The sequence below is a fragment of the Epinephelus lanceolatus genome, chromosome 11 (genome assembly GCF_041903045.1).
Source record: "Epinephelus lanceolatus isolate andai-2023 chromosome 11, ASM4190304v1, whole genome shotgun sequence".
NCBI lineage: Eukaryota > Metazoa > Chordata > Actinopteri > Perciformes > Serranidae > Epinephelus > Epinephelus lanceolatus.
In genome coordinates, this window is record NC_135744.1 from 22,764,910 (window position 1) to 22,779,604 (window position 14,695).

Sequence of the window (14,695 nt, forward strand, 5' to 3'; positions counted from 1 at the left end):
TTGCCTCACTTCCTAATTTAGCTTACACCGAGGTTATAGTAGGTTGAGAAGTCAAATGTGTGCTTGGCAATGAGTGGTGCCGATGTTTTTGAAACTGATCTGAGCCAGGGAGGTGAGCCATCCCAGCTGAGGTGTTTGACTACCACGCCAGGCAGGAGTTAGTCATAGGATCTTGCCTAGAGTGGTCTTAGTATCATATGATGGGCCAGCAGGGAGACACACGCTCTCATATTGACAAAAAAATACAAAGCAAAGGCAGTGTGTTCTTAAGCAGATACTCCCTAAGCACCCACAAACATTAAAATGGCAGTTTAAAATGAACCAAAGTGGATGTCCTATGCTGGGAACACTTTACTGATGTGGGATCCCCTGTATTGTTATTGTCTTTAGTGGTTAGTACCCACACTGCTCCCATTACCCATCATAACATTATTTGTGCTGCCAGCTATTGCTTACTGCAGGTTTTTCTTGCAGTATCACTCTTCCTGCTCTGAAGTATAGTGCTACACATGAATTATTTCAGTCAGTGCAGTGTACCACTGTCGAGCAGATGGGTTCAGGGTTACCTCTTTCCTGTGCTTGCACAGACAGAGGCTATCCCCATTAACAGCACTGTGCCTCCCAAAGGCAGAAGATCAGGTTACCCCATCGCTGATCAATGACTCAGCCAGTCACCTGGGAGCTGCAGAGCTCTTTACCAGTACTCATTCTCCTTGGTTAAGTGCACTCCTTCCTCCTTTCATTTCCTACAGCTACCCAGATGAGTGCATTTCCTTCTGGACAACAGATGCACACCTTTAACACTCCCTGTGACCACATCCTGTTGGAGCTGGGAAAAGGAAGCCATTATTGTATTGCTTTTTAACCATATTCCTTACAGTGATGTGGCTGTATCCTGCTGCAAATCTCCTACTAGACATGTGGAGATAGTGCTGTTTGTTATTCAGTGCTGCTGGTTTGAATAAATCAAGGGATGACAGATTTTGTTCTCTCTTAACTCCAGCAGGAAGTAGTTCAATGGTGTTGCTATTGCATATCCTTAGTTGCCCCCAGAGGTAACTCTTAGCCTGTTTATTTTGGAACAGCCGCTAGTAGGCAGTACTAATGTGTTGGAGACTTCCTAGTCACATGAAGGAAAGGCACCACCTATTATTCTGTGCTTCCTGCTCAAATTTATGAAGTTGTGGAGCTTAAAGGAGCAGTTCTTATTCTGCTGACACTGGGTGAGAGGCAGGGTACGCCCTGGACAGGTCACCAGACTATCACAGGGCTGACACATAGAGACAGATAACCATTCATACTCACATTCACACCTACGGGCAATTTAGAGTCATCAGTTAACTTGCATGTCTTTGGACTGTGGGAGGAAGCTGGAGCACCCAGAGAAAACCCATGCTGACATGGGGAGAACATACAAACTCCGCACAGAAGGGCTCCCCCACCTTGAAGCTGTGAGGCGACAATGCTAACCACTGCATCACCGTGCCGCCCAGGATAATATACCTTTAATATATTTGTATTTTATATGTTCTTCTGTAGTATTGGTCAATTGTCTGGAAGATTTAGATACTGCCACATAGAGGAAGAAGGCAGAAACTTCAGCTCTGGTCAAAACTGATTATTTGCAATTGCTGTTTTAATATTATTATGTTGAATTAACACCCAGGTGTTCGTAGCCAACAATGCTATTTGCACCGGGATGGAAATAGCCTTTGTGGCTAGTTACACCTGGGTGCATATTCCTGGGTGTCCTAGCAATGTCGAAATATGACGTTTACAGGAACAGATCTATTCAGCTTTTCTGCTAACATTTATGTACCCAGTGTGCATTCAGCAGCTTTTTACATCCTGAAAACTGAAGCCAATAAGTAAACTAAATCTAAAAATGAGAAGCCAAAGTTGACTCACATAGTACTGGAACCCCACTCTCCTCAGTGAATGTCCTGTGCTTGATCCATTCACCCATCACGTCCTTCTGCATAGGTAGCCTTCATTCTTTACTCTTCCTCTTAACTGGATGTGATGCAAACAAGCAAGTGAACATCAGATTGCTTCAGCATTACCTAACGAAGATATCCCAAACTGCTCTGTGTATCAGTGAGCATGATCGCTTGTTTGAACAACTGCTAGCTCTGGCTCTGTTTTGGTAAAGCGTTGCGCAAATTCAAACCGATTTTCAGAGCAACAGCAGGCTGTTGCTGCAATGTGACTGTTCTCACCAGAGTGCAAATAGACACTAAAATGAATGGATAGATTGTTGTCAGTAAGTTGCATGTGAATGAGGCTAAAAATAAAGTTATCAGCGAAGTGTATTTACAAAGATTGTTAGTTTGTCATGGTCATAAGGAGTAGTTTTACCAGTGAAAAGCCAGTTTCTCACAGTGTCACTCGTCCTGTTCTCAGAGACTTGTTTGTTGTTCAAAGTGCTTTTCTAGTTATTGGAAGATCATGTGTTCATATTTCAGCAGTGCTTACTGGTGCCTCTGAGGCATAGACATTGTGGCGTAGTGGTTAAAGAAAGCAACCTTCAATGAGACTGAGCATCTGTTCTGGAAGAATAACTCCAGGGGAGCTGTTCTGCTGTACTGCAGTGAACACACAGGCACATATATGCCTTTTTTTCTAGAGGATAACCATTCAGAATTTTGTTACTCAACATTTTCCTCTCTTCTCTGGACTTCTCTTAGGTGTAGTTAGCTGACGCGCAGCCATGATGAAATCGGGCGCCACCAAGGTGGGGCTGCCCAAGCCGGGACTCCAGAAGCAGGTCTCCTTGGCCACCTCTTCCTCCACCGCCTCCTCCACAGCCATGAAGACATCCAGATCATCCAACACACTGGCCTCAGACCAGCGCCTTAGCAGGGTGAGTCACAAGGACACTAACATGGTGACACCTTTACCTGAGGGTGAATTAGTTCAGATGATTCATATAACATTACAGACACATACACGGCTAAATGGCTACAACAAGTAGATGCACAACAAATGCGCTCAAGCAAAAAAGAAAGATTTTGATTAGATTTTTTTTTCAGCTCTGACTCCTCAGCCATGTGTCACTCTAGGTAACTAAACTATTTGCAGTATTTTGCTCTAGGGCGTGACTATACCTGGCATGTAGATGCTTATGACAAAATAAAACCACATGGAATGCATGTGACAGCTGCACACACATGCAGCAACCCGCATGTCATAGATGTAAAACATTGAATGAATTTATAATGAAATGATTTTATTTTATTTTTTCAAACTTTTGATGTCACTCATATGTTTGTGTTTTCTGCAACCCAATCGCCAGAAAAAATGTTGGCGTGTACGTTTCTGCAAACCATGGTTACCTTATGATTGCATATTGTTATGTAGGGAATACGTTGAAAGTTACATTTCAAAAACCCTGTGGTTAATGTGTGTTAGGTCTGGGCACTAAAACCACTTGGTTATGGTTAGGAAAAGATCATGTTTGGGCTTAACAAACCTGATTTTGGGGACATGGTCTCCGCTGGAAAACCAGCAATGTCTTGGTAAAAAAAGAAGTGCTTTTCATGCCACTATTTCCTGCTGAGAAACAGATGGGTCCCTTAAAAACACCTGCATTTGGGGGCTCTGAAGCCACTGGGAAAAGAGCCAGGGGACACTAACAACCACCCACATTGGTGGGCCAAAAAGCTGCTGGAAATGCAACAATGACTCGCTAAAATACAAGCGGTTTTGTTGTTTGCTGGTCTTGAAGAGTGGTCTGCAGCTTGGCAGGCGTCCCACCAAGGTGTCATCATTCTCTCCACCTCCCGATTACAGTCAGCTCATATACTAGGTCACTTTAGAAACATCAGTATGATAAGTGTGAATGCAAATGAAGCATATTCATGGCTTGCAGAAACATAATGCCAGCATTTTCTTCTGGTGACTGGGCTGGTTTTCTGGGATTTTGGCTGTCTCTAATGTGTGAACGGATAAATATAGAAACAGCAAGATAAAGTATAACAGCAAGGAGAATTATATAATAATACCCAGCAACACTCCAAAACTGAAAACCATCCCCCTCTGGACTTTGAATTATCTTGTTCCCATGCATAAAGAAAGTCATGGCTCCTGTTTCTAGGCATTATTAATTTATGTCCACACTTAAATATGCATATATATATATATATATATATATATATATATATATATATATGTATATATATTTTTTTTTTTTATACAAATGTCACCAGGTGAGCTCTGTACTATATTGCTGGTACTTACTGTAGATGTGTTTCTAGCTGAAAAGAGCCAGCAGTGACGATGCCTTGACAAAGCCTGCACTGGGAGCTGCTGCCTCTGGCTCCCGAATGAAAAAGACTGTGACCACTGGAGCCATCTCAGATCTTGCAGAGGGCCGTCCTCGCAGCCTGTCCGGTAGGGGACTGCCTCTTTTATCAGATTATCTTAAAATGACTTACAGAGACTTTGATCACAGTGAACACTATAGTATGAAAACAGTGCAACTAAGCACTTTTGACCACTAGAGGGCCACAGTACACCACTAAAGCTGGCTGTCACAGCTCCCAGTTGCTGCTGGTTACCAGTAGCTTAAGAGATGCTTCTCTTTCCCCTTTTCTCATTTTTTTCTTGTGTCTCTTTATTCTTGTTTGCCTGGCATTGATGAGATGCAGGTGGCTGAGGACTGAGTTTCTCAGGGTTTAGGTCCAAAACTGAGAGACTGGATGCATTCATAGTCGGCTCCTCACACATCTGCTCAGCCATATCAACAGCAGGCTATGTTTTGGTTGACAAATGAAGAAAAATGAACTTTTCTTCTATCCAAGGATAAGAGACAGAAAAATGATGTTGTGTGGTGTTCTAGGCTTGTCTTCTAATGTTATTTTGCTTCAGTGTGTGCTTGTGTTTGTGTACAGTAAGTGTTGATGTGTGTTTAAGCAAGTTATACAATTTTAAACACAGAGAAACACAGAGCTCTAAACAAAAAACTCATGTGACTCTATTTCTGTCATGACATTATGTTTTTCGCATGGCGAAAAAAAATACTCTGAATACTTTAAATGCAAAACCAACCAGGCAGGATAGGTTGAGTGTGAAGAGAAGAAGTTATCACAGATATTTTTATATTATTAGAGTAAAAATTAAATACATACATACATGCATTACGTATATATTAATGGATTTTATTTTTTATCTTTTTCTGTCTCTACGTATGTTAAATAATCCTCAAAAATGCAAAAACAAAAATTAAAAATTAAGATATCATGTTGGGCATAAACATTGTCATCATAATAAATAGAAAAATCATTATTATTATTATTATTATTATTATCAATTATTTTATTTGGTTAAAAATTAATTATTTAAAATTTTCCCTTGTTCATTTATTTATTTTTTACTTATTTATTAATTTTTAAGGGTGCTTTTTCTGTCTGTTGACATCATGTTTGTTTAAAAGAAGCACAACAAATAATGATTCACAATAAAACATATGAGTCATAAATAGGAAAAACATTGTGTTGATCACAGTCAACATGATTTAATATTTACATATGGCCAAATATCAATGCAGAATCAATCTCAGTTGTCTCGATCACACCTGCATTAAAAGTTTGATTTAAAACTTTACCATGCAGGTTGCTAAAACTGTGCAGATTTGATCATGGGATATATTTTACAAACCTATTCCTCTTTTTTTTTTAACTGGATATGTATCCACATTTGAAAAGCAGCATTAAAATACAGTTATAATCTGAAGATTCGTGCTCTGTCGCCCTCTAGCCCCCTTTCTACGAACCATGTGTGGGATATATTTTTCAAAATCCAAACAAAAATCCACCCTAAATACTATTTATACATGGCATGTTTAACAAGCTCTTATGTATAGTCTTTAAAAATTGTTTATGTCAGGGACCATGTACAAAAATATATTATTTAAAAAAGATGAGATGCTTTGTACCAGATTTAGCGACCAGCTAATTTCCGCGTGTGGTTCCTGGGCAGGTGAAAGGAAACGATAAAACTCAAGAGGAAAAACGATCATCTCCACTACATTAGGACCCAGTATAGTTTACATGTGGTTAAAGTATGATCACAACTGAAAATAATTTAATACAGTGATTCACTGTGCAGTCTTGTTGGCAATGTCTTGTCATTACTTCGTGATCACTCTCATTGTTGTCTTTACCCTGACAGTGAAAATCCCCGCTGTGAAACGCTTTTCTAATTGCTGTATGATGGAGCTTCATCACCAGTGTTCAGCTTGTATCAAGAGATGTGTGGAATTACACTATTACATAACATCTCAAGTTAATTGAAGGTTACCAAGACATGGTACATTGATAACCTGTGGTAGTTTTTTACATTTGTAACTGATATTTTATTTATTCATATATTTATTTTCCTTTTTTCCCCCTGGACTTTATATACCGGTGTATATCTTCGTCTTTTTCTTTTTTGTTTTGGGTTGTCTTCTTAACTCGTGTGCCATTCAGGGTGTGGGAAGGGTGGAGGGAGAATTTTAAATACTGGATGGATAAATAAGAGCCCTTTGTCAGGCAGCTGATGAATGTAAACATATGTGGATTAACAAGAATACCATGTTTGTGTACTGATGATAAAACCATCAACTTCCAGTATCACAGGTGCATGTAGAGGCTGCTGATTTGCTGCTATATTCAATGTAATTTCCAATATTGAAAAGTAGAAATTTAATCACAAAAAAAGTTGCATGAAGGAATGACAACCATTTATGGCTAGAAGAAAGATGGAGATACTGGATAGCTGTTTCATAATGTACTGCAGATTATGGTTGTTAGACACACATGGGACAAACACTGTCGCCTCCTGTAACTACACATTGCTGTTCTTGGGGATTTGTGGTCCATGCCGTCTATGCTCATTTCCTGTAAATGAGATTAGAAACTTTTTATGAACTTTCCTAGTCACCCAAAATTCTGTACATCATCAACAAGTCATGATAAACACTTCTCTTAGGTATTTGTATTATCTATTAACTTGTGTGTTTGTATGATCTAGGTGTGCCGCTGGATAAACAGAGCAACTTCAAATAGACCTGACAGCACAACATGCATTACATATAGGACAAATATGGCGGCAGATAATGACAGGGATTAGTTTGCCGTAATGAATGTTGTTTCTTGGAAAATCCTGTGTGAGGCAGATAGCTGTGTTTGTTTATGGTGTCCCATCCACACAGTATGGAGATGCTGCGCTCTGGTGAAATTCTCCTTCAAAGGGTTGTTGTGCTGAAGCAGAGATAATTGAATTCTACTTGACAAAAGACTCCAGAGGAGCTGAGAACCGAGGCCAAGCGAGGCTCTCGGTTCTTTCAAACACAATTAGACCATGATCAGCTTTCATTGGATCAGGCTCTAATTAACCAAAGCTTGGTGTTTTCACGCCCAAGGACAAGAACAGATTCACACTTTGTTCTTTTCATGATAAATTCATTAGTCTTCCTCACATACTTCTGTGCTAGTTTTGCAAGCCAACTCCTGGTTGCAGACCAAAGTTAAGGAGAGGTATATTGTCAAATAGTCATGAAGGAAACCATCTTTAAATTAGGGCAGAGTTTTGGTGCTGTTATGTAGCTGCAGTCAGGGATGTAATGCTGCTGGACCGCACTGAAACAACACTATTTTGTTTCATTTAAATTCATATAAGTCACGCTTTTAAGTGCTTGACAACAAATGGAATGGTCAAAGTTTTCATATTGGCATTTAAGGTGTTTTGATTGATTCACAACTCATGCACTGAGGAACACGCCAACCTAAAAGTTGCCACTAGCTGCCATGCTAAGGTGTAACGAGTGACTGTGTTTACTGTTGTTAACAATCAGCTGAATGTGTTGTGTTTACTCATAGTGACGCCAGCTGTTGAAGACTGGAATGGAACATGCAGGCGTTCTTGTAAATGACTTCAATTTTACTGTAATCAGTTTTAAATGCATACTAATCTGTGTTTATTATCTACGCCAACTATTTATCTAAGTTACGATGAGCAACCACGGATGCATTCTGCTAATAGTCACCTGTTAACCTTGTCACTCCTTAAACCAAAACACTGTAACTATGAGCGGCACAGTGAACTTTTGTTTTTAATTCTCAGTCTAAAACTAGAAAACTGTTTGCTGCCTTTTAAACAAGCAAATATGAAAAGGCAGCAAATCATCCTTTCATTTTATAGCTATATGTCTAATGTATATAAAGCTGCCACCGTGGGAACAGTGGTTACATAACCTAACGAGCCACAACTTAACCATGAGCGTGCGTCATACTGTAGGTGGACTCCAGTACGTAAACAAATAGAACTACACCCCTGGCTGCAGTTTGCATCAGGCAGAGTGGTATCCCAATGTAAAATGATCTGGGATGTTTGCCATCACTGCAGAGGCAAAAACATCAGTCATATAGGGTATTGTTATTCAGTAAAAACAAGTTGACCAACTTCAGTTCCTTTTTATGTGCTCAGATACACAAAACAAAAATATAACCGCAACACTTTTGTTTTTGCTCCCAACAGATATGATACTTTTCTTTGCACACAGTTTCTTTAAAACTTTGTTCACAAATTTGTTTAAATCCATGTTAGTGAGCGCGTTGCCAACGTAATCCATAATCCATCCACCTGTCTTAAGTTTTTGGGGAGTGTGCCATTGACATACTGACTGCAGGAATGTCCAGTAAAGCTGTTGCCCGTAATTTAAATGTTCATTTCACTACCATAAACCATCTCCAATGTTGTTTCCATGAATTTAACAGTACATCAGACCGCTCTACTGAGTCAGCCCAGGACCTTCACATCCAGCTTTTTCTTTGATTGTGCAAACTCATTGTTTATACTTTATATTTTGCCTAATTAAAACTCAAAAAAGACAAGAAAAAATTAATGTTGAAATACAGTGCAGAGAGAGGCAAATAATCCAGAGGGCTTATCTGAAGCCTCCACCCAATAACATTTTCGCAAAGTTATTAAGAACTCAAAAGTACAAAGAACAATGTGTGAAATAATACAAACTACTATTAGCAAAACATGTTTGATTGAGACAACAAAAAAACAGCAATAATAGTATCCATTTCAAAGCAGAAAATGTGTGAATATGATGTGGAAGTCAATGTTAGCATAATTAGCCATCTGGGTGGCTGGGCTCAGATGATCTTGCAAGTGAAGACGCTGGATGTGGAAGCCCCAAGCTGGTGTAGTTGCACATGGTGTGTGGTTGTGAGGACGGTTGGATGTACTGCCAAATTCTTGGAAGCAACATTTGAGATGGCTTATGGTATTAGAATGAATATTTAATTCATGGGCTGCAGCTCTGGTGGACATTGTTGCAGTCATCATGCCTATGCCACACTCCTGTACAACTTGCGACATCTGTGGCGTAGTGTTGTGTGATCAAACTGCACATTTAAGAGTGTTTTTTTATTGCACATCTGTGTAGTAATGATGCTGTTTCATCAGCATCTTGATATACTGCACCTGTCAGGTGGATGGATTATCTCAGTAACACAGATTATAACAGTTTTTGAGATCAAAATATGAGAGAACTAAGTCTTAGAAGTCTTAGATCTTTCATTTCAATATGTGAAAAATGGCAAAAACAAAAGCTTTTATATTTCTGTTCAGTGTAAAAACATTTTGAGTACTTGATCTCATCAAGTATGTTTTACCTAAATGATGTTCCCATAAGGCAAGCTGTATTGTTCTGCACCTGGGCTGGGACTACACCGGTACACATCAAGACATATAACAGCAGACAATGAAAGGATATGTCAAACAGGTCTCAAAAATCAGGCTAATCAGCAAGTGGAAAATCAAATCTGACACCTGAAAGAGCAGCGGTGGTTAACCATGCATGCGAGCAGTGACAATCATCATTTAGCCTCCTGCTGTCAGCTCTAAGTCACTGAGCCTGACCTGAGAGCTCTGCTGAAATATCCACACTGGGGAAATGCCATGATTTGAATATAGATTGGGGTGGTGATCTGTGGTATTTTGAACTCACTGATGTTAAGATGCTCTGAAATGTCTTGAGTGTTTGCGTTTATTGATGTAGAAGGGAGGTCTCTGAAGTAAAACCAGCTGTTTCTAGGAGAAGAGAAGATTAACAAATTCAGAATTTGGAAGAAACACATTTACTCGGATACTGACATGAGTCTTTTGCTTGTCTTAGTGATATTGTCACCCAGTGGTTTTGTCAGATTGGTCGTAAACAGCTGAGCTTCTCCCTAGTTGGTATGTGACATCACACAGACAAGAAGCAATCAGGACTTACTGGGCTCTGAGGCACGCTGCAGCACAACTGTCATCACACTCGTCAGGCAATAATTGAGTTTTTTCTCAGAGGCTGTCCAAGTACATTTTGTGACTAGACTGTGGACGCATGACAGAATCCTCACAGTGGTGAAAACATTCTTTTACTTAAGTTGCAGGGACTCGGAAATATTGTTCTTTCAAAAGTTTGTATTGTGAAGCATCATTTTTCAAAGATAACAAAACACAGTATTGGCATACTTGTCTTCCATATAAACATACTTAATGTTTAGAGACATAGGAGGAACACACTAAAAAAAGGAATTTATAGACTCATACAGAAGTAATCCCTCTCAGTCATCACCTCCTACCCACTCTCGGTGTGTGGTGGTGTATTTTTCTGCAGAGACTCTGCCTGTGTTTTCTTACTTTCTTCTTTTTCCATTCTGTGTTTGGGATGTTTAAGGACATGCATGCCCACAATGCTCAGCTGAGGTCAAGACTTTATAAAAAGGTGGTGCCAGGTGTCAGACTGTCAGCAGCACACAGCCAAGAAACACAGTGCCAGAAAAATGCAAATATAGCAGGGTGAAATGCCAAATGAGAGTGAATTTGGAGATGGCTTTTGAAATGGTACATGGATTTGCACTAGTAAAGCACTTTTCTAGTCGACTACTCAAAGCACTTTCACACTACTTGTCACATTCACCCTTTCCCACACACATCCACACACTGGTGGCCGAGGCTACCACACAAGGTGCCACCTGCTGCTTAGTTTTTGAACATTCAAACTCAATCACACATGGACGAAACAGATTCGGGAGAAATTTGGGGTTCAGTATCTTGCCCAAGGATACTTCGACATGCAGACTGGAGGAGCCGGGGATCAAACTGCTGACCTTCCAATTAGTGGACGACCCGCTCTACCTCTGAGCCACAGTCGCCCACTTTCACATTTACTTTCACTTTCTCTGGCACACATATTTAGCAATCCTACATGGTGTACCTTTAAGTAAATCAATACATAAGTGAAATCAAATTGAATGATAACAATGGTATCATGATACAGCGATTCTGTGATTCTTGATAAATTGTGAAGACAATCCTTTACAATACATAAAAATATGTGTGTAAGTAAAGAAGGAAAAATACCCCTATAAAAGCGAGTTATGTATTTATTCACTGCATTGTGATGTTAGTTTTCTTTAGTTAATTGATCCCTCTACAGCTCTGTGTGTCTGCGTCAGGCCTGTGCCTCCATGCCAGCAGCAGTCTGAGGGAGACATCCATGTTCAGTATTTACAATACAAGAGATGTGCGTGACTCAGAGCCAAACACCACATTTCCTCAAACCAAAAATGTATACATTTTTTAAATCTCTGTGGTAAAACTGTAGTTGCACTTCAGTAAATCTCACCACAAGGTTCATTTAGTAGCTATTCTGGAGCTTTCAGTCATATCATGTGAGCTTCCTCAGCAGATGTTTGCTTGTTGTGGTATTTTAAAATTTCAATTTTTTTTTTCTTTCAACTCTTCTCATTTACGTTGGCTTAAAATTTGAGGTTAGACAAAAAAGTGCATTAAGTTCTGGTTAGCTTAGTCCAGTTTCTTCTTCACCACAAGTTAGCTAACTTCTCTTTACCCTCATTCATTTAATAAGCGCCACCACGAGCAGTCATGGAGTAGTGACTGTGGTAAGACAGATTGGCCGGGGAGTTCGTTTGAAGTACCTGCATGTTTTATTGAAAATACTGAAGTGTATCGACAACGTATTGCAAGAATTTGTAATTTGATTTATTCCTGTATATTTTAGCCCACTGCTAACCCCCATGTCATTTAGCAGATCAATGGTAATTAACTGTAGGAATGAGGACTGCAGTGGTGAGATGCATCATTAATTTTCTCAAGCTTTATAACTGGGTCAAATGTGCCCGAGATTCTGTGTATGCAGGGGAAAACAAAGAAACAACAGAAAGAGACAACATAGCATCCCTGTGCTAATGAGTGTAATTTTGAAAACATTTCAGCACTGTGAGGACACACTGATATACCACATTTGATCAAATTTCGATGTGTGCGTCACTCATTACATTAATCTGTGATATGTTCCTTCAGTGGATGCAGTCAATAAAGATTGCCATGTTTGTTATGATCTCTGAAAATGTGTTGATGGTACCATCTCATCTCCAGTTCCAACTAGACATCAGATACGCAGTCATGGGCTTTGTACTGTAATACAAATGAAAGATCTCACTGTAGGCATTATTCCTATGTGATGAAAGGCTTTTTGTCTTTCTGAGAGACTTTTAAAACAAACACAAAAAGTAAGATTCAAGCACAGCAAAAATACTTTGATTAAGCGCTGCAGTCACAGCAGGCTTGGAAGCTATAAAGCAGCAGGGTCCCTTTGACAAAGCATCATGGTATACAGGTTCATGGGACACACACTCACACTCACACTCACACACACACACTCACACACACACACACTGGGTACTGGCTAAAAAGGTCAGTCGATGTACAGTCCGACCCCGCCCTCGCCTGCCCTCACAGCATGCCGTGCTAATGAGTCAAAACTGTTATTTTTGCTAATGGACTCTTGTCCCTGTCCCACTTGGCACTTAACCCACTCTACCGTGCTGTCAGACAACGGGTTAAAACCCAGCCTTATCCTGATGACTTATTTAAGAGAGCTCATCAATAATTCAGTAAAGCTTTCACTTGGAGACGAGTCCCTGTGGAGTGTGCAAGGAGAAGAGACAGAAGGAGATAAGACTGTCCTGCTCTATAAATAACAAGCTTGGTGAGGGTGACTGCAGGGCATAACTTTACAAATGGGCATTTCATTGACAGGCACTTTCCTCTGTGTTCAGTCAGTGCTTTCACATTGATCGTTAATGTTTGGTTGAGTCGAGTTGAGCTTAGCGTTTATGTCTTCTGGGGGGTCTTTTTCTTGTCTGATTCGCTAAAGTACTTTTATTTTCTTCTCGCACTTTCAGAGGCAGATTTGACAATTACATTGTGCTGCTTCAGCATATACCCAGCCCTCCTGCTACTTTACCCTCTGTAGCATTTTGCAACCACATTTGCAAGCCACAGATAGGTATGGGAATAGATAAGACTTTATTAATAGTTTGTTGGAAATTCTCAGACATCCAGGTCATGGTAATCCTAATTGCTATATGGTAGGTAACTGGACTTGCTTGAGTTTCTTGACGTTTTACCTCTCATCCAAGAGAACTGAAGAAGAGAGGACGAAACACTCATCCAAGAGGGTTCGAGAAACTCAAGCAAGTCCATTTGCCTACCATATAGCACTTGGGACTGATACCAATTCCATTATCAATTATCTGTCAGTTTTCTATATGTAAAAAAAAAAAAGTCTGAATACAGGTGAAAGGAGACAATATTTAAACAGCATTTTCAATTCGGTTTTTATTAGTTGAAAAAAGATGTGCTCAGTCTGCCTGTAATGTTATTATAACCGCATATTTACCCTCATGCTGCTCAATTGGAGGCAGTGACACTCAAGTGTCAAATACGTGGCATTTGTGGAATTTAAACCCATGTCTGCGTCAAAAGATGTTTCCGCATTTTGCTGGTGTTTCCACCCTTACAGACATGACAAGCATCACTGATGTAATCTTTTTTGTGAAATGAAATCACACTTTGGACAGTTTTTTCCTCTCTGCCATGACTCCATTTTGTTGCAAGTGTCCAGTAGACGCTAGAGTTAGAGTAGAGTTTGACATCATTGTTTACAATGTGCAATTATAAGAAAAACATTGATAAAAGGAATTGATAAGCTCAGAGCCATGTGATTCTGATGGATCAGAGGATTTGGAACCAGTTCTCAACTGTAACTGGTTCTCCATTCCCATCCCTGGTTACAGATAGTTAAGAGAGTACTGTCCAGATCCAGCCTTGTTTTCGTGAAGCATCGTCAAACTCACGGTGGTGGCCTGACACGGTAGTGGCTAATGCCCCAGCCGATGCTGACTAAAATTACATCAGTTAAAAAAAGTATCAGACTTGGTGCTGCTCCCTCTGGAGCTACAAAAGGCTTTATGCAACTTTTTTCACATATCATCGTTGAAAACACACCAAGCAGCATCATATAAATACATATAATTACATTTTCTGCCGCCAGAAGGCGTGTTTATGTGTTTCAGGTAGAAAGAAAGTCTTTGTAACAAAGTCAACATGTCACAGCAGTCACAGGTCTCTATTTACCGCTTGGCTGCAGGTATTCTCTGGCCGCAAGTTGCCGCTAAAAGTTAAACTTTCCCCAACTTTTAGTTTGGTTGCACTTTGCTGCAGAATGAAACTGCCGCATCTTTCCAGAGACATTCCATGGCAGCTCACGGCAGGCTACACTTTCCCACTGCTAAGTGTGTTTTCGAGTCCCCCTGTAAGGCCCAAATTCATGTGAGGTTTACTGTTA

At 40.0% G+C, this 14,695-nt stretch overlaps 1 protein-coding gene across 3 annotated transcripts in view; it reads left to right on the plus strand.

Moving 5' to 3' along the window:
* specc1 (sperm antigen with calponin homology and coiled-coil domains 1) overlaps positions 1-14,695 on the plus strand; it is a 145,950-nt gene that overhangs the window by 26,851 nt on the left and 104,404 nt on the right. For all 3 annotated transcript variants that reach the window (XM_078172362.1, XM_033645754.2, XM_078172363.1), the window contains exons 2-3: positions 2,688-2,863; positions 4,257-4,392. In XM_078172362.1, coding sequence (XP_078028488.1) covers positions 2,711-2,863; positions 4,257-4,392 — 289 coding nt within the window. In that variant the 5' untranslated portion in view covers positions 2,688-2,710. The remainder of the gene's footprint in view (positions 1-2,687; positions 2,864-4,256; positions 4,393-14,695) is intronic.